The sequence below is a fragment of the Python bivittatus genome, unplaced genomic scaffold (genome assembly GCF_059951505.1).
Source record: "Python bivittatus isolate LINGU-HERP-01145 unplaced genomic scaffold, Pbiv_v1 ctg000350_np1212, whole genome shotgun sequence".
In the NCBI taxonomy this organism is placed as follows: domain Eukaryota; kingdom Metazoa; phylum Chordata; class Lepidosauria; order Squamata; family Pythonidae; genus Python; species Python bivittatus.
The window spans coordinates 43,842,709-43,862,420 of NW_028277074.1; the positions used below are offsets into that span (position 1 = coordinate 43,842,709).

Below are 19,712 nucleotides of genomic sequence, written 5' to 3' on the forward strand. Positions count from 1 at the left end.
CTGAAAATATATGGATATGTAGCCACACGCACTGCACTGAAAGTGATTTTGATTTTAAGAGGAACAAGTGTTCTTCTTTTAATTTTGTAAGTCAGAGAACAAGAGGAGAACCTTCTGATCCAACATCCAGTGTCTTATATCCTTTTCTTAAATTAACATAATTTTCTATTGCTTATGAAGAAAGGGCTGATTACCATCTCTGTCATCTCAGACAAATCATACTTAATTCAGGAGCATTAATAGAATAGGCAGTTATTGCAATCATCCACTGGCTATTTAACCATTAATTTAGCTTTTGCAGATTAATGGCAGTCAAATAACCTTAATCTGTATGAAGACATATGCAGACTTTATGCCATGGTACTAACAAACGCACCACCACTATTTCTATTAGTTGGGAATGACACCTAGTAATATTATTTGCTGTGGACTTACTCCATCTATTGTATTGAGATTTCCTAATTCCTTCTCTATCATGGATGTCCTCAGAAGGAGAGCAAGGGGCTAATAAATGACAAAATGTGTTTTGCAACTCAAAATCATGTGACTTACATGTGTCCTTCCATACAACTTCAAGTTACAAACATGAAAGGCCAGGATCTGCATTAGTATGTCATGACTCATGTTTTGTCATTTTTTTTCGTCATGTGATTTGTACCAGATGCCTATATCCAGCATAGATACATTTTGAGCATGGATACATTTTGAGTTGCTGTATTCTAATGAAACAAAACTCAGAATGATACAAGTGTTCCAAAACTTGAAATATTTTGAGTCCACCATAGGAAACAATGGGAATTGGAGCAAGACCTATGGTCCCTTTGTTTTCACTCCAAAGCCAAAGAGTAGTTGGATGGCAGTCCATGCTGACTACCAGCTAGCTAAACTGCAAAAAAATTGGTCAAGGGATTTTAAAAATATAGTAACACTGAAACAGATCCATATAGGAAACAATGAGAATGCAGCTTTACTTCACTTTCTGGAAAATCATTTTAGTAGAATTTGTAATTAGTTCCCTCTCTTTTCTTATTTTAATAGGGAAATATTTTCAATTCTTTAAATACAATTGCTGATTCAATACAGTAACAGGACAAAAAACTATTCTTTGTAGTAATGCTATCACTTCACACCTCCCCTATTCTGACCATTAAAAGTCCAGGTTTGAAGATAAGCAAGCCTAGGCATGCAAACTCAAACTTTACTTTCATTCCTATGAGGTTTTCTTTATTTCTTTATATTTATTGAGAATTTTACATACAGTAAAAGTCAAATCTAAAGAAAAAGACAGAAAAGAAAAACTAAAGTTATAAAATATAATGACTTCCAACCTTCTCTTCAACATATAATTACAATCTTATAATCTTCCCTCCCTCTTAGATGTTATACAAATCCCTTCAACTCCTCACTTGGTCTACATCTTTTTTAATTCTCAAACCCATAAATCAAGATACAATTTTTTTTTCTTTCAGCAAAAAGTTCATTTAAGGTTTCCAGTCTTTCAGATTTTTTTTTTTCCTCTGATCAAACAGGTCAGCTTTGCCATCTCAGTGAGTTCTGACATTTTTGCAATCCATTCTTCCACTGTGGGAATTTCATTATTCTTTGATCATTGAGCATACAATAGTCTTGCCGCAGTTACCATATACAAAATCAATCTGCCATATGTCTTTTCTAGTTCATTGCCCATAAGTCCCAATAAAAAAGTTCTGGTTTCTTCACAATATTTATCTTTAGATTTTAAGGATTCCTATGAGATTTTCTTAATACTTTCAAAAATCCTGCCATTCTGCTTACTTGACAAAATGAAGCAACGGTTCTGGCTTTTTGGTGTGTTGTTTTTGGTTGAAGTTTTTTACTCAGATGGAGAGGTGGTTGCTGCCTGCAGAAAAGGAAGAGATATTACCCATACGCAAATGCTCAATAAACCAGTCAAACTATCATACTTATTTGTATGTTTAAATGCCTTCTAAAGCTCATCGTGAACAAGGAAGACCATGCACTGAATACAAACACATATCAGAACTAAAACTCAAAGAAGATTGTACATATGTATTTGCACTATTGACAATACTAATGTGCAAAACATCATAGTGCATACCCACAGCTCTGTATTACTTGCCTCAAAATAAAGAACAGCACAATGTACTTGTCAACCTACATGAACTCATCTTGAACTGCAACCTGCTTATCCACAGAAATTTAGATTAATGTTGGATACTTGATTGTGTGTATATTAGACAGACACATACTGAAACACCTTTAATTATTGAGTCAGTATTTCAATATTTTTATATCTGCATATCTCCCAAAGAGATATACTCAGTTGTTATTTGTGCTGCAATCCATGCCCTACCATCTGTCGCTAACCTGCACAAGGGCCTTCCCTGAATATTCAACCTCACATTTGAGTGGTGCTGACCTTGATATGTTTGAATTGCTTCCAAAAACTATTCCTTCACTGGAGCCTTCCATACACAATATCCATTTTAATTGTTATTTTAATGTTTTGTCAATAAATATGTTCCATCTTTTGAGATGACTTATGACAAAGGAAATAGTGTAAAATCAGTTAAATAATTGTAGGCGTTCTGTGCTGAGGCTACAATAATCTACATTCCTGCTGGTTAGGAACCCTGGGAGATGTAGGATAAGTGATTTGGGGGGCACTAGGCTGCAGAAGGCTAGACTGTTTTTAACCTCTCTATAGTTAATGAAACACTTGTATGTATTCCCTCTTGCTTCTAGAGTTGTATATTGCATATGCTGAACCATATCTGACCATTTAAGTCCCATTCATGGCTCTGTGTTTGTTAACTGAATATTTAAATAAATATATAGGTATCAAAAAATTCATTCTTTGCATTCTGCATAATATTCTTTTTTTTATTCCTTTAGTATACACAAAGAAAACATATACAAAAGACAAAAGCATATTATGTCTGTGTATATATCTATGCATGTGTCATTATGTGTGTGTATATACATACACATACAAGGTCATTTTTAGACAAAGCATTAAACCTTTTTAAAAAAAATTCTAACTTTTAAATCCTTCATAGCAAGAATATACTTTTTCTTCAATTCCATATCAGAATTTTTCCCAAGTTATTTTTTTACCAACTTGATCCTTAGTTAATTAGACAGAAAAATGGTTAAATTGATAGAGACATTGGCTTTATAGGAATATCCAATCATGTTCCAATAATGCTATCAATTATAGAAAAAAGTCATCCTGCTTTTTCAAGATGGTATTTAAATGAATTATAAAAAGGCTAAACAAGATTGCAAAGATATTTTTTTTTAAATGATGAACATACAATCCATGAACATAGTGGCTGTTTATGAATTTATGTATTCATGGTTGTATTATTGCATATACTTCATGGAAAAATAGTAAAATATCTAAACAATAAATTCAAAAATAAAATTGAATATATATGCAAGTCATGGAGAAACTCTATCCATAGGGTTGCTAAGAGTTGACACTGACTTGATACCACATAATCAATCTATCCCTTATGCAAGATAATTATATGATAATCATATAAAACTTTTTATGTTTCCAAATTGGGTCATAATTCCTTTTATGCATCTCATATGTAGTATTAATTGAATAACGCAAAACAAAGATAACTGAGACTGAGTGGAAAGACCTGATAAATACTGGATTGAATTCTTTTGATTGAAACAGCAACAAAGGAATGTAATTTATATTTCTAAGGATGCTCAGGACAAAGTACATAATGTCTCTGATTTAAAAACCAGAATTTTTAAATTTTTGTACTCATTTTTATAATACTAAGTCAAATGATACTGAGGGAAGAAATTAATCATTTAAAATATAACATAGCTGTTGGAAAGAATATACATGGCCAGCCTTCAGCTTTATCTCTTCAGAAAACAATAGATTCTATTAAATCTATGAAAGCAGGAAAAGCTGGTGCTGATGGTTATCCTATTGAGTGGTATGAATCATACACTGATTTTTTGACTCCTATATTTTTTTGCCATTTGTAATAATGCTTTTTAAAATGTTTTTCTAACTTCCTTTAATGAGTCCTATATAACTCTGATTTTGAAGGCTTGTAAAGGAGTCTGATTTTGCAAGTTATATTCCAATTTCCTCAATGCCAAAATACTGATAACCCTAGCATGGACCCTACAGATGACATTACCTTTGATTATCCATCCATCTAGTCTGGTTTTATGAAAAGGCAACAAGCCTCAACTATTGGATTATTGATATTTTTTTATATATGTTCAGAAAAACTGGCAACAGCAGCAGCTTCATTAAATATGGGAAAGGTATTTGACAGAGTGCAGCTGACATTTTTGGAGCAATTTTTAGCAAAAATATGAATTTTCTTCCTTTTTTATAATTGGATTATAATATGGAATTCTAATATTCATTTATATATTTATTTATAAATATAGATAGGTCACCCCAATCTATGACAGCTCTGGGCAGCTTACAAAGTAAATAGAAACATGAATACAATAGACAACATGAAAGTAGCGTCCAGAAAAATAACCACAATTAAAAATCAAAACACCACACAAAAGGTCCATCTTCCTTTCAAACCTATGGCCTAGAGAAACAGCCAAGTCTTCAGAAATCATTTAAATAAGGTAACAGTGGGGCCATATACATCTCAGGGAGAATGTTTTTCCAGAGGCCAGGTGCCATGACAGTGAAGGTCTGCTTCCAGGTTCCACCACTGTTTTATCTATGGGACCTGGAGCATGTCAACTTTTTCAGAATGTATGTGGCAGCTCAGAAACTACAGGAGGTAGGCAGTCCCTCAAATAATCAGGTCATATGCCCTGAAGGGCTTTATAGGTGACAATGAGAACCTTGAATTGCAGTCAGAAGCCTACAGGTTTCTGTAGGCAGCTCATGAATCAGAGGTGTTACATTAGCGTACCATGACACGGTCATAACTGCCTGCGCTACATTCAGAACCAGCTGCGGTTCCCAAGGGTCTTCTAGGGCAACCCATGTATAGCAAATTGCAATAATCAAGACAGTAGATTGCCAGGATTATTACAAATTATTTTTTTATCAAGATCCTACCAAGATGTTTTGAGGAACTTCACAAGATGTCCTTTTCTCTCTTTAATATTGGAATCATTGTCCTGTCTTATCTGACAATCAAGACATTCTGGTCATAAAAGCCGCTGGAGGTTAACACATTTTTAAAAATTATTTGACATTTTTTGTTATTGATACCTTAATGAAAATTATGAATGCTCTGTACCAACATTTATTGATATAGTTCAACAGTTTGGTAAATTATTTGCTTACTCAATTAATTGAAATAAATCTCATATGCATCCTGTAGGCTGTAGTGCATCCATGAAAATATGTACAAATTGGAACTTTACTTAGCATTTGATTTTTTAAAAACATCTTGGAATAATTATTCCAGGAAAATTCTTCATCAGTACTGGTAGATATTTCAAATTGTTTACCTCAGCTGAGATAAATTATGAAACATCCAAATGAGCTTACACAGAAAGACAAATATAAAAATGAATTATTTCAAGATATGTACTTTGAAGGGTTATGATGTTAATCAGTTTAAAGTATTTAAAGCAGATTGAGAAATTAAGAAAATAATTATGGGAAGGATTTAGGTTTTATCTAAATTACAGTTACCATTCAATGACTTAGGTTTTAACTTTCATCTTCAGCATTATCACTGGACCTACGTCTTATGTTTTTCTATGGAGTCCCAGTGTTCATGTCTAAAAATAATAATGGACATAATTAGTTATTATGTGTCCCCCTTAATATCATGACAGGAGCTTGGTACCCCTTTGAGTCCCAATTCTATAGTATTTCTGTCATTAAAGGTTGCACGGCATAGTTGGATATAATTTTGATCCTTATTCACATGATAAGCCTACATTTTGTTTTTAATTCTTATGCTACAGGGAATTTGGATTGTCTTTTTTTCCCTTTTTTTTATGCCTTCAAGTCAGCTTTGATTCCTGGTGACTGCCTGGACTAGTCCCTGCATTTTTCTTGGCAAAATTTTGGAAGTGGTTTGCCATTGCCTGCTTCCTAGGGCTGAGAGAGAGTGGCTGGCCCAAGGTCACCCAGGTAGCTTGGTGCTTAAGGCGGGACTAGAACTCAGAGTCTCCCACTTTCTAGCCCGGTGCCTTAACCACTACACCAAACTGGCTCTTGGATTGTTTAATATATGAATATCAGTATATCCAATTAAAACATATTTTGATTGCATAATTTGTTCCAAACCTATTAGCAACATCTAAAACTTTTAAATGACCATCAGCATTTAAATTTGTTTTAGATGATGATTCTACATTCTGCAAAATATTGTGTGAAAATATACTCTGTGATAAAAAAAATCCATCACGAATGAAAATTAATGTCTATTAAGGCTGCAGTGCTTTACATAAACATTTATAAAATATATAAATACTGTAACTGAAAAGTAAGTCCCATTTAAGCACAGTAGTAATTATATCACCAGACTATGCTATCAAATGCTACTTGTTAAACCCTTCCAACAACGTTAAAACTAGTTTCTGTTAGGCTGTTGTGGAGATAAAACGTGACAGGCAACTAAAACATGTGTAACTAGTAGCAAGTACATTCTTTAGAGATTAGACTACAGGAAGCATTATTGAATTACATTTTCTTTTAATGTGGAACAGAGCAAAAAGTAGTGAAAGGGCTTGCTAATGTTTCCTCCTGTCCTGGAAGGAAAGAAAACAGCTGGGGAAAGGGTAGTGCACTTTTGAAGAGAAAAAGCCTGAAAGGCAGAGATTTAAGAAGCTATTCCTGCCGCTCTTAATCTCAGATAATGCCTTGCATTAATATACATGTACAAACACCAACTAAGCAATGAAGAATGTAAGACTAATATTGGATGTAGCTAAGTTTCAGCGACTTGAAAAAGTAAAGCCAGATTCTCTCAAGAGATATATACATTTGACTTCTGATAAAATTCTGCTTTGTAGTTAGTAAAATTACATACAACAATGGCAAACAGAAATTATTTATTTGAAATGTCACATAAATACATTTTCCCATGGATATTCCAAATATACACAAAAAGAACATTGCAGCAATTTTTTTAAAAAAAGTTTGGTTTTATGCAACGAAGTGCCAAACATAGCTGTAACACCTACCTGACTTTTGTTTTACTAAGTATAAAAAATGAGGAATAATTTATATTTACACATATGTACAACCATGTACACTTATCCACATACACACGTCAACTAGTTTCAAAACGTAAGGATATTTGCTTCAAGTTTTATCTACATTAAATATTTTTTTAAAACTGGTCATAAGCTCCAGATTTTTGTTTTTATGGTGCTTTGTTGATACAATCATTCTAGTGCTGCAAAATTAAGGCGCTACCAAACACCAGGCCTTCGGTTACGCAAGGCGTTGTATGACTAATGCATACAATTTTCTGACCAAATCTTATTCCTTTTCGTTGAAAATTAACTGCAGCATGAATCAAAAGAGCAGAAATCTGCTGATTATCAGCTTACCGGAATCACAAAGCACCCTTAGCAACTGAAAGGAAAAAGGGATATTTGAAAACAGTAGATAAAGGCCACTGTAGCAAATAATTTATATGAGTTGTGAAATTAAAAAAGGTTAAGCTTCACCTATTATTTGGAAGCAGACCTATTAGGGGGTTCAGGTTTTTGCATGTTTGCTTTTTATAGGAGTGGCTGGGATACCTTTTCAGCCCTATAAAATTATGTCCTGAATATTTTTCTGCAAAGCACTTTAGACAATGAGGGTATTGTAATCCTCAGTTGCCTAAAGGTTGCCAGATTGATCAGCCTAAGAGAAATAAAAGGATCTTAAAATTCTGGCTTTCATCACATACATGTGCTAATGCATCTGCTGAGGTGACCAAGTTCTGATGGTTGAAAGAGTCGCCAGCCTGGCTTTTGATTTTAAAGGGTAATCATACCAAGTTGAAGATGGCCGTAAAATTCCTCATCCAAAAGACAGCATCAGATGGGAACCCCAGGGATAGTACAGAGGATTCTGCCTCAAAAATGGGAAGCGCCAAAACAGTAACTTAGGAACAAATGAGTTTGTACTTATGCTGAATTGCTCTGAAACTTCAATTAGTAACAGAAGAAAACAGAAAAGGGAAAGGGAAAAACAAGAGGTAAACCAAATCCTGCCAGAGACATTCAAAGCAATCACAGCTACAAATACTGTGAAAAATAATGAAGGGGGTCCAAGTTCCCTGAAAAAAAGTGATGAGGCTCATTTTGAAAAACCTCTTTCTTGATAAAACTTGGAAGCTTTTAAAGTCCAGTGAATGAACAGGAAGACAGCTGTGCTGAAGGAAAGTGTGATAGCACCCAGGGAACGGATAGAAAGGAGAACAGAGTGAGACCCTCCTTCTCTCTGGCTTTAATGCTAAAACAGGTAATGTCGCCTTTGAGTCATGCTTGACTCCTGGGGACTACCTGGAGAAATTCATGCGGTGCTCTTGGCGTGATACAGAAGTGATTTGCCATGGCCTCCTTCTGGCAGTTTTTTTTTTTTTTAAAAATTTCCTGGTCTCACCTACAGCCTTAGAGCTCCTAGTTGTCCCCCATCCAAGTAGTAATGAGGATTGACCTTGATTAGCATTCAAGATCAACCAAGGTCAGCCAGGAACAAGCTTCCTAAAAATACTTGAAAGAGAATCTACAAACTCTGGTAAAAGGTATTAGAACTTGCAGGAAGGCTATGGCAGAAATTATTAGAGCTTCATTTGCAAGTTGCAGAGTTTACAATTAAAAGAGCAGTCACAGGTCAATACTTAACTACAAAAGGTGAATTCAAAGAAGAAGCAATTACAGTACATTCAGGCTGTGTTGATCACGTCTTAGGAAACTGCTGTCCACTCCAGTCAAGATTCTTTAGACGATCTTCTAATACCGCACAATTATAGCACTTACTGAAATCAGTCTTTCAGATGATTATACTTTCTGTATACATTTGAAATTTTTATGCCTTTGTCCAAAGAGCACATGCTGTTTCTAATTCATAAAGGAGGCACTTTCGAAATATTTTGGTATTGTCATTATTTTCTTGCCAGATTAATGTTTTTTTACAACCAGTATCTCTTAGCTTGCCTTGTCTTTGCTCTATGTTCTGAAACTTCAACCTCTACTATTTTCACTTCCTGTTCAATTGTTTCTGGAAATTCAGAGATCCCAGCAGTTTGAATTAGCAATACTGTTTTGCTGTTTCATGTTTACAACTAAACTACTAAACTATTTCCAATAATTCAACCATTTTTAAAAGGTTAACAACACATATGAAGACATCAAAATACAGATATATTTACATCTCATTTAAACTTGCATTGAAATTTGCAGTACAGGGTTCCATTTGTGTCTCCTCTCATGTCAGCAAGAACTTCAAGCACGAACAGTATTCGGTACATAACAAGTAATATTAAGGTTTTGGTTTTCAAAAGTATATGGAACTATGTTTTCTCAGAAGAACCTATTAGGCTGGTATGGCAGTTGTGAGTAAAGATGGATTTTACCTAAGTGTCACTTCCAGACAAAACTAGAAGGATAAAATTGAAACAGTGATTCATTTTTTCAACAGCCTTTAGTAAGATAATCACTGAAGAGCTTGAAATTAACCGTGTAGATATACACTAAACATGCTGGCCATGATCCAGCCACGGAGCTTCACAATCTCAAGTATTGTAATGGCAGAGAGAAGCTCTCCCTAAGACACACTTATGTCCACTATGGGAGGCTGTTAGTTCCATGTCCCAACTACAAGGCTGTCCACAAGTAGCTCTTTCCTTATTGTAGGTTCCTGATGTCATTCTGAAGGGAAGGGGGCTTGGGAGGGAAGAATGACTCAACCTTCTTGGATATATTTTGAAACATTCTTCTCAATACATACAGCATGCAAATTACAAACACAAGGAATTGGTTTATAATCAGCCGCAAAGCTGTTCATTGGATGCTCTTTAGGACAGTTTCTTTGGAAGTGGAGCATTTTATCCTGGCAACCCCATTTGCTTCCGATACTTTTGTCCACACGTTCCAGATAAAATGTTGCTCTCGGTGCATTCTTTCAGAGGAACATTTGACAATTTCTCTTCAATTGGCTACCATAAGGAATATTCTAACAATACATATTCTCAGTTTCTAATCCACTACTCCAAGTTCTGTTTCCTTGCTACAAAGAAATAAAAATGTCAGCTGGGGATTTGTAGACATTTTAGTGCTTCTGACTCAGTTGTCTCATCTTGATAAGTAGATGGCGATTATGTACTCAGTTGATGCCTGCAACTACTGTACACTATGTTGCAGTTGTGGCACAACTTCCAAGAGGCTCAGATTATTCCAGGACAAGAGGCACAGAATACTTGATTAACTATTGGGTCCAGAGTGTGCAAAGAAGAACGAATGCTTAGATGAGCAGAGGGAAGAACTGTTCAGTTACCAACTGTTTTCTTATTAGCATTAGAAACCAGTTGTTTTCAGTGTTTCTTCACAAATAAGACTGTGTCATCTGGGTCTTTTGCGTGTCACAAATATTAATACACGGCGAATGGCAACGAGACGATCTTTAAGTGAAGTCATGGCAAGAATGGCCAACTGGGCCCTGTTCTCTAGTGGCAATACTGCCAACAGCCACCAGTACCAAGCTGGACCACTGGGATTACTCTGTAAAATAAATATTAATATATCACCTTTTTTTAATAACATAATTCAAGCAGATAGAATGCCATCTAATAGCTGTAAGAAAATCTAAGACAACACTCTGTGCTGTTCACAGAATGCAGAGGCTGAAAATAGTTCTTGGTTCACCCACAGCATATTTCTGCAGTGGACCTGCAGCCCCTCCAGATGCTGCTGGTCCATCACTCCCAGTAGCTTCAGCCACTTTAGGGGAATGCTGAGAATTGCAGTCCAGCAATAGCTAGAGCGCCACAGGTTTTCTCCCTATTTTATATAGTAAGGCTGTCCCAAACATTTTCAAAAGTTTTTGTTATTATCTTGATATTTTCTAACAAGAGAAAAATATCAACCTAAAAACAACAGAACAAAGATAGACGACAACAACATTCCAAACCCCATTTTTGTGCTCCCAGATAGCCCCATGGATGATGCATGCCAAAATTCAATAGCAAACCATCGAACTTTATGAGTGTAATTTCCTGCAGATCCCCAGTATGAAAACCTGAAGCTTCAGAAACATTAAACACCCTTGAAGTGACTAAATCCCCCAATGGAATTAAAAACCCTAAACACAATCACCCTGTTTATCTGGAACCACATAATTGTTCTCCTCCCTAAAACTCTTGGCCAACAAAAATAACAGCACAGCCCCTACCTCAAATGAGATTTTTTACCCTTGATTTTGGGTATAACTTCATTTTAAAGGGACTGAAAGGCCATAGAAATACAATCAATTTAGAGAAACAAATAAGGTAGAAATACAACATTAAAATAAGATCTATATTACTATTTTCACAGAGCTGTCCTTATTGGTTTTAAGGGAGTAATTTCATCATACACTGTAACATAAAAGTATGACTCACAGTCTAAGAAAAGGTAAATGCAACCAAGGAAACAAAACTAAATCTAAGCTGTTAATACACAATTTGTCCAAATGCTCCTGTAAAAACAAATATCAGTCTATGTGAACAAACTGAAATGGAACTATGGTTCCAATAGGGAAGACAGTGCATCTTACAGTAGCCCAAAATATGATTTGAAAAATAAAAATATAATTAGATTAATGTAACTGGGATTGATCTTTCTAAACCTAGAAGCAAATGAGAACAGGGCAGATTTTAAATAGCAGCCACCAATATATTTTCAGGAGTTGTGTGTGTCTGAAAACCAAATGATGGATTCCTACCAGCAGAGTTTTACAATGATAGTTTTATAACTATCATGCTGTGAAAGATAGTTCTTATTCTTAAATTTTGACCAGCGAAGGGGTTAAACTGTTGAGAACCCCCTATACTGTGTTCACACAACACAGCAAACTGCTTGCCAGTGGTTGTCTGTAATTTCCTACATAATTTTATTAAAAGTTTGAAAAACAAAAGTAAAAACTAAGACAAACTAATACTGACTAAGGAAGAAAAAAAGAAAAAGAAAGAAATCAAAGAGTGAGTTAAAAGTGCAAGATAGAAAGAGAGAGAGAGAGAGAGAGAGAGAGAGAGAGAGAGAGAGAGAGAGAGAGAAAGAAAGAAAGAAAGAAAGAAAGAAAGAAAGAAAGAAAGAAAGAAAGAAGAAAGAAAGAGTAAATGAAAAATAGAAAAGAAAGAAAAAAGATACAAAGTGGCTTCTGATCTTCTTTGCAGCAGTTGTAAGTACAATTATACATGTACCTATCCTCCCCCCCAAAATCAGAGGCAGCTGGGCAGAGAGGGAGGGAGGGAAGGGAAAGCACTGGGAGAATGAGGGTGAATGGGTAGGCTGGTGAAATATGGCATACTGGGACATCAGATGGTGAAGGGAAGGAAGAGACTGGGAATACTGGGGGAGGGGCAGGTACAGGTGAACCAACAGCATATGCTGCAATGAAATGTCACCAGCAGCAGAAGTGGACAAATGGTAAGGAGGGAGGTGGAAGACTGGCAACAAATGGGATATTCTGCACTGGGAACTATTGAGAGAAGAGAGGAGCAATGAGGTCTTCCTTTTCTCCTCTCATTTGCCACTGCCAACTTCATTTGGGTCTTCCTGCTCCTCCGCCTCCAAATCACTCGTGCCCAGAGCAGGCATACCGAGACCAAAACAGCCCTGTTTAGTTTTTGTGCACGGACTGAAACATTCAGAACATTCGTGGTTAAATTCTGTTACAGACCACTTGAAAACAGCTGTTCCGTGTACAGAATGGTTTGTGCATGGAATGCTTTGAACATTCCAAATTGGGATTAACGAAGTGCACTCTTACAGCAATCTTGGAACAGCTACGGGATATGACTGGTAAGACTGGCAGTGGGAATATAGGCCGTGACTGGTCAGCTGGGCTGGCGCTGGCCAGCTAAAGTAAGGTCCAATTGCCTCCACACCTTCCCTTAAATCTGCAATCCTTTTAAAACTAGCCATAAGTGGATATATAAAAAAAGATGACATAGCATTCTGAAGGAATTGCATTCTTACAACTTTGTAGCATCTGCATTTTCACACAAATTAGTTTATGAACATTTTAGCTGAACAGATTTTAAATTAATTCACCTTATGTAAATTGTTTGCACAGATTTTTCACTGTGGTGTTTACTGTTGTAGTTTGTTAGTTTTTAGCATTCATCGATAACTTCATATTTACCTGCGGCTCACGTTCTTTCCCTGGCATTGGTCCAAAATGGTTTAAAATTTGTACTTTCATATTGTCTTTAAGAGAAGTAAACCAGGAAACAGCTTGATCATAAACGGAATCGTGAATGCGGACAAGCTCGTCATACTCTGCCCCGTCAACCTGGTTGAGTGATGAAAATGGATGAAATCCAAATGTGTGTCATGTACATCATAACAAAAGCTTATACCATTTCAAAAAGACTTAAGTTACTTTTAAATATCTTAAACATGGGCCTTTTTTTAATTACCTCCCTTTTGAATCCACTTAGAATTCCAAGAAAGCAACCCAGATAATTTCAGGTGTTCAGTATTCAGCAGGATAATAGTGAAATTGGGTTACCAGCTGATTACAAGGGCAATTTGCCAACTTATCACTTAGTAGATTGTTTTATTATATTCATAATCAATGTCAAAGATTGATGTGGAAAAGTGCAGGAGAGTTTGGGATCTAGCACTTTTCAGTACAGATGTGAAAACCGACTAATTTTAAAAAATCATTTGCAGATTTTTAAAAATATATTTGAATTATTTTGAATATATTTGAATTACATTTGTGATATAACAATAAGCTGCCAACTCTGGATCACACCATTGTTCATCTAAATGATAGCCCATTTAATTGTAACCTTAATGAGTGGGTGACAGCCTATTCTTTGTGTATTTCTCTGAAGAGCTGCTTTACATTACACTCTTAGAGAAACCAATCACATAAATTAATAGGATTAAAAGCCACTGACCAAAGCATGCTTAAGGAACATGTGATCTGATAGAGCTTGCTAATACCTTTGCATCAGTTAAAGAAGAGAGTTGCTGCTACACATTTGAAAGATCTGATATAATTTGCAAGCAGATTAGAAAATGGTATTCCTAACATGTACAGCTAAAAATCTCCAGGCTGTGCAAAGATACATATAAACACAAAATAATTTGGGTGGAATACCAACTTCCAATAGACCTTGCTTCTGTAATGCCATTTCCTTATTTTGAACACTACCCTGGAACAGGTGGTGGCTGTACAATTGCATAGTAAACATCTTCAGGAATACACTTTTAATCATGGTGGAGCTTGGTATTGATCTGAGTCTTTAAAACTTCTGAATATGTTATTTTGATTTTAAAATGATGGGTTATTAAAGGAGCTCAGTGCTGATCACTTTAGTAAGGGAATGGAAGCAAAAGGAGGGAAATAACTTCAGCTTTGGGGTTAAGAAAAGTTAATTTGTACCACACTGCTAAAGTAGAACACCACAAAAGCCAGCCTTAAAAAGTTAGGTTATAGGTTGTCGTGTAATTTAGGAGACAAGACACAGCTGACAAAACTTATTTTCAATAGATGAGGTAACAGAAAACTACTACGCTAAAAAGTTACCTTTTCATCTTCCAAATATTCAATGTTTGCGGTATTATATCCATCTCGCTGACCATGACTTAAAACCCTAAAACGCCGAACACCAACTGTATCAACAACCGAGCGCCCATCAGGGAAAAATTTCACATTCCTGATCTCCAACATGCAGCCGTAATCTGCAAACCTGAAGGGACAAAGCCATATTAAGACTGTAGTTCTAAATATATTTTAGGAAGGAGCCTTACAGATTCCTCGTAGCCTGCCTAAATACATTTGGAATGAAGTTGTAAAAGGAATTACTTGGCCTAACATTGTAAGATGAGATATAAGGGATTGTAGGAATATTGTTTGTTCCAGTTCTGTAGAAAGCCATGATCGCTTGAGTTTTTGGAATGCTGCATCTAGGTTACCTGTTGTCAGCCTTCCCAGGTAGATCAGACAGGAAACACAACCAGATGAGCTAATTCTACTTTACTGTAAGGCTACATTAACAGAATCTTGCAAGTCTGATAGTACAAATCTGCCATCTCTTTTACAGCCTGAGAAGTTAGGGAGGTTCCTTTCTAAGTTTCTTTCTCTGCCTGTTATGGAGCTGCAGGCTATGTCCTCTCTTATCTGATTGTTCTCTAGGCAGCATCTCTCCCCACACCACCTTCCAAGGTCATCCCCACATACCATTACACCCGCCCCCAATCTAATATCCTCAAATGAGCTGGATTTCAATTCCCAACCAGAAGAATATGGGGAGCAAAGATCTACATATCTGGAAAGCAAATTGGGAAGCCTTCTCTAGATCGTCAGATTTTTCCCTAAGCACTATATACCTCTCCCTGATAGAAAGTTTACAATGACATTGTTACTGATCAGCCAACTGCTATATCTTGGCATATGCCCCAACACTGGGCATGGCTCTTCATTACAAAGCAGCAGCAGCCCCCATCTCCCTGATGAGAACACATTTCCATATTTGACAGCCCTCATACCACTTTCCCCCCCAGAAATGTAGTATTTTATAAAGGAGTTCCAAATCCTTAGCTTACCCTTTCAGTTCATCAGTTAAACACATGCCAAATTGTTTAGTGCCCGTTTCCATGCATCTTCTTATCATTAATCGATAACGGGGCTCAAAGACATGAAGAGGACAAGGGATGGTAGGGAAAGCCATGGTACACACAAAAATGGGAACATCTTTATTCAGGCTATAAGAGAAGGAAGAATGACTTTTATGTTTATGCAGGTCAATATCTGTTAAAACAAATAACTGAAATCCATGTTTGAAACTACTCATGAAATAAGCTTCATTGTACTCGGGTTTTCACTCAGCTTCTCAGGCTCTCTCTTCTGTTACTGACAAACACAACAGAAGACAATCTAAACCTAGCAAAGGCCATGCTCAGCTGAAACAGTACATGTTTAAGGCAAAAGACTATCATGTATATATGAGAGGTTGGCAACATTTTGAGGCTAGTGGGCAAATTGGAAATTTGGGAACATGCCACAGTTCTCATAAAACTAATAGCATTGGTTGTGGGAAAATTGATGTTTCATTTTGCAGTATGCCTACTTGTTATATAATTATCATTTCAAACAACTAAACAAGTAAAATCAAGCGTAGCAAGGAACCCACCAATTGACTATCTCTGATGTATATTATTGCAATTACTACATACAGGGACAATTATATGGGATTTTGGATAAAATGAATAGTAACCCCCTCTATCAGCTAGTAACCCCTATAAGAACCCCCTCTATCAGCTTAACTTTATTCTTATTCAAATGCTTTCTCTGTACAAGATAACCTCTACTTCCATATATAATCTTGCACACTAATCTTCCAAACGATAATGTACCTGCTCCAGAAACTCACTATGTGGTCCTCGAGTTTTTGGAGCAGCTGTCAGAATATATTTAAGGTAATTCTGTAAGAGGTCTTGTTCCCAGGCTTTTGTACGAACTAGGTTAGTGTTCTAATTCATGGGTGGGGCATGAATATTCCTGACCCACACATGTATATTCATTATATAAAGGGGATGGAAACTAATTCCAATGGTCTTTCCCACTCTCAACCTTTTCATGTTGTACAAAAACATGAACTGGGTTTCTGAATGTAAGGTGTGAGTTCCCATGAAAAATCAAGGGAAAGGAATAATAGATATATTAGTGTCAAAATGTGTTTTTCCAAGTAACACCACACCAGCATACTAAAATAGAACAATTTTTGTTTGAAGATCAGACAAGTATAAATAATGTTATGAAAATATAAATAAGTTATTTAAGTTAACTCATTGAGTTTTATTAATATTCTCTTTGTAAAAGCGGGTTGCTTACTTTGATAACTCCTTCATTTCTTCTTCATAAACTTTTTTCCTTTCAGATAATTCTTCTGGAAAGTATCGAACTATTAATTCTTCAGTAAGGATGGTCTTTTTGTAAGTCCGACTTGCCAGAAACTATAAAGGGAGTTCAAGAATCCACGTTATTCAATTCTAGCTATGCCAGTAATCAGTAATTAGACTGGCCTGGGGAGCAGAATCCGATGGTAAAGTAAATGTTTTCATGTTTTAAGACCCTGGAATGGAATAGGGAATTTGTACAGAATACTATGGTCAAGCACTAGCTAAATACAGTAGTGATTTACTAGTTATGGTTTTAAATGGCAGTTATAAGAGCTTACAGTGGCCATTTAATTATTCTACATTGCTTCTTCTGAAAATGACTCTGAAATAAAGAACTGGAACTTACATGCTATATAGTAAGGTGATGCAAAACAAATCTACCTTCTTTTCTTTGGCACTGGAGTCAAACATCACACATATTTAAATGCTGTTTATGTGTATAATGTAGAGTCACATTTGCCCCTCCCCACTTCCAGTTTCAAGATACCAGACTCAGCAGGGTTGTAATTTTCTTGTGGGGCTCGGATTTTAAAGGATTAAATTGGCATATTGGACTTTTGCATTGCACCCCCTTTTGAAGCCCTCTCCAAAATTCAGATCAATTTCCCCCCCTTTTTGGAGGTGGTTTAAGGGGGTAAATGGGCCCTTAAAGGTTCAGGAACCACAAGCCTTTCATTTAAGCAGCTTCTGGAAACAGGATGGGGAAGACTTACATCTGAGAGTTTTTCTTTACAAAGCGGACAGTGGGGATTATGATCCAGACAACGCTCAAGGCATTTGAGGCAGAACGTATGTCCACAAGGAGTAGTGACAGGTTCATAGAATAACCTGAGCAAGACATGAAAACAATAATTTCAGATATCCATTCATATGCACATCTTCCTTAGAGAGTTTTCCCATGTGATCCATGTATGTAGCAGCGTGCAAAACATTTTGAACTGAAACTGTTTTGAATTCTAAATGCACTGTTTTGATAACTTCAGAAATGATGATGATGATGATGCTTCTTCTAGCTTGCAACAGATGCATTTGGAACCATTTTTGGAACTTGAAACTGTCAAATCAGCTTGATTTAAAAACATTTTGCACACCACCACATGTATGTAAATTGTTCTTGAAATAAATAGTATGGGATATTATCATGCACCCACTACACAATTAGCCTAATCTTATTGAGGAAAAGCTTATTTCTCAAGTTATGACACAGAGCTCTTTCATTCGTTTTCAAAAACTGTTTCTGAGCAGTTATGTAAGATAAATGATGAGTTCTTGCTATAAAATTAAAGTTAATGAGCGTAAAATATGTTAGTATACTATTTATTTATTAAATTAGCATGCTGCAGATTTCTACAACACTCACAACAGCTTCCAATACAATTTACAGAATTGTAAAATGTCCACCATGCAAAATCTCAACATAATGCATCAAGAAATAACCAACAAAATCAAATATCAGTAACATTACCAACAAGCAACATAGAATAGTAACAATATAAAAAGCTTGTTTCCCTATAACTTCATGGATATATCTACGTAACCTCCTAGCGACAAAGCAGGCATGGTTCTTTATTGCTTTTTCTGGAATGGAATTCTTTGCTTGTTTTCCATCTAAGTATTAAACAAGGCCAACAGTATCTGTAAGAAAACTACAATGATATCAAGATAATACAAACGTACTGTGTCATCACATGGATACTGTGACTTATATACTTCTGTCATGATGTCTGACATAAGAACATAAATCACAGCATTTTGGGTGATGATAAATCCAGCTTCACCCTACTTAAGCTTCTAAATCTAGAGAAGGTGAGATACGTGCTACTGCTGCTGAAATTTAAATCCTATAGAACAAGACATTTAGCTGTTTCTTCCAGCTTGTTAATAATACCTCATGCAAAGGGAACACTCAAAGTCAGATGCATCCATGAGATTTGTAGGAATCTCTTTTATGGGAAAAGAAGCTGAGTTTCCAGAAGGGGCATCTCCATCTTAAAACAAAAAAGAACATTTGAAATCAGCAAGATTCCTTTTCTGAAGGACTTCATTAGGTAGTTCAAAGTATCAAAAAAAGGAGGAAGAGGAGGATGTTCAAGTCTTTCAAAAACTAACAATTCCCAGTGAGTTCTAAAATGATCAGACAGGAACACAGGACTAACATTGTGCATTTCTGGAGAATTAAAATGAGTACGAAGAATCAATTCTAGAGAAATAGATGATTAAGACCAACTTCAGTTCTGAAAAATTAAAGAACTCAGATACCAGGACATGCAATTGGAAAGTTTCATGCCAATGAAGTTATAGATGCCAATCTGCAAACAATTTTGCTACAAAATAACTCTTAGCCTTTGCTGTGACAGAATACCACAACTATTCCCTTATGTATGAAATCTGCTATTTAGAGTAAAACACAGCCCCAGACCATAACCTGTCCATTTTGTTCAATTTGTTTAACATCATTTTGTATTATAGATTTCAGTTTTTCATATTCTATTCTATCCTAATCACTATAACTTGTTTTATTCTCTACAACTACAAGAATAAAGAATGTCACATAGTAAAGGTAATTCTTGTTTAACGACCATTCGTTTAATTATGGTTCAAAGTTATGATGGCCTCAGAAA

The 19,712-nt window shown here is 35.8% G+C and overlaps 1 protein-coding gene across 2 annotated transcripts in view; it reads right to left on the minus strand.

Moving 5' to 3' along the window:
- Positions 1-1,078: 1,078 nt before the first annotated feature.
- LONRF2 (LON peptidase N-terminal domain and ring finger 2) overlaps positions 1,079-19,712 on the minus strand; it is a 43,868-nt gene continuing 25,234 nt past the window's right edge. The window contains exons 6-12 of one of the 2 annotated variants that reach the window (XM_025170655.2): positions 18,980-19,079; positions 17,805-17,919; positions 17,024-17,145; positions 15,736-15,894; positions 14,717-14,879; positions 13,319-13,468; positions 1,079-1,879 (exon numbers count right to left, since the gene is read on the minus strand). In XM_025170655.2, the coding sequence (XP_025026423.2) occupies positions 1,853-1,879; positions 13,319-13,468; positions 14,717-14,879; positions 15,736-15,894; positions 17,024-17,145; positions 17,805-17,919; positions 18,980-19,079 (836 nt within the window). In that variant the 3' untranslated portion in view covers positions 1,079-1,852. The other variant, XM_007434413.3, reaches the window with a different exon arrangement.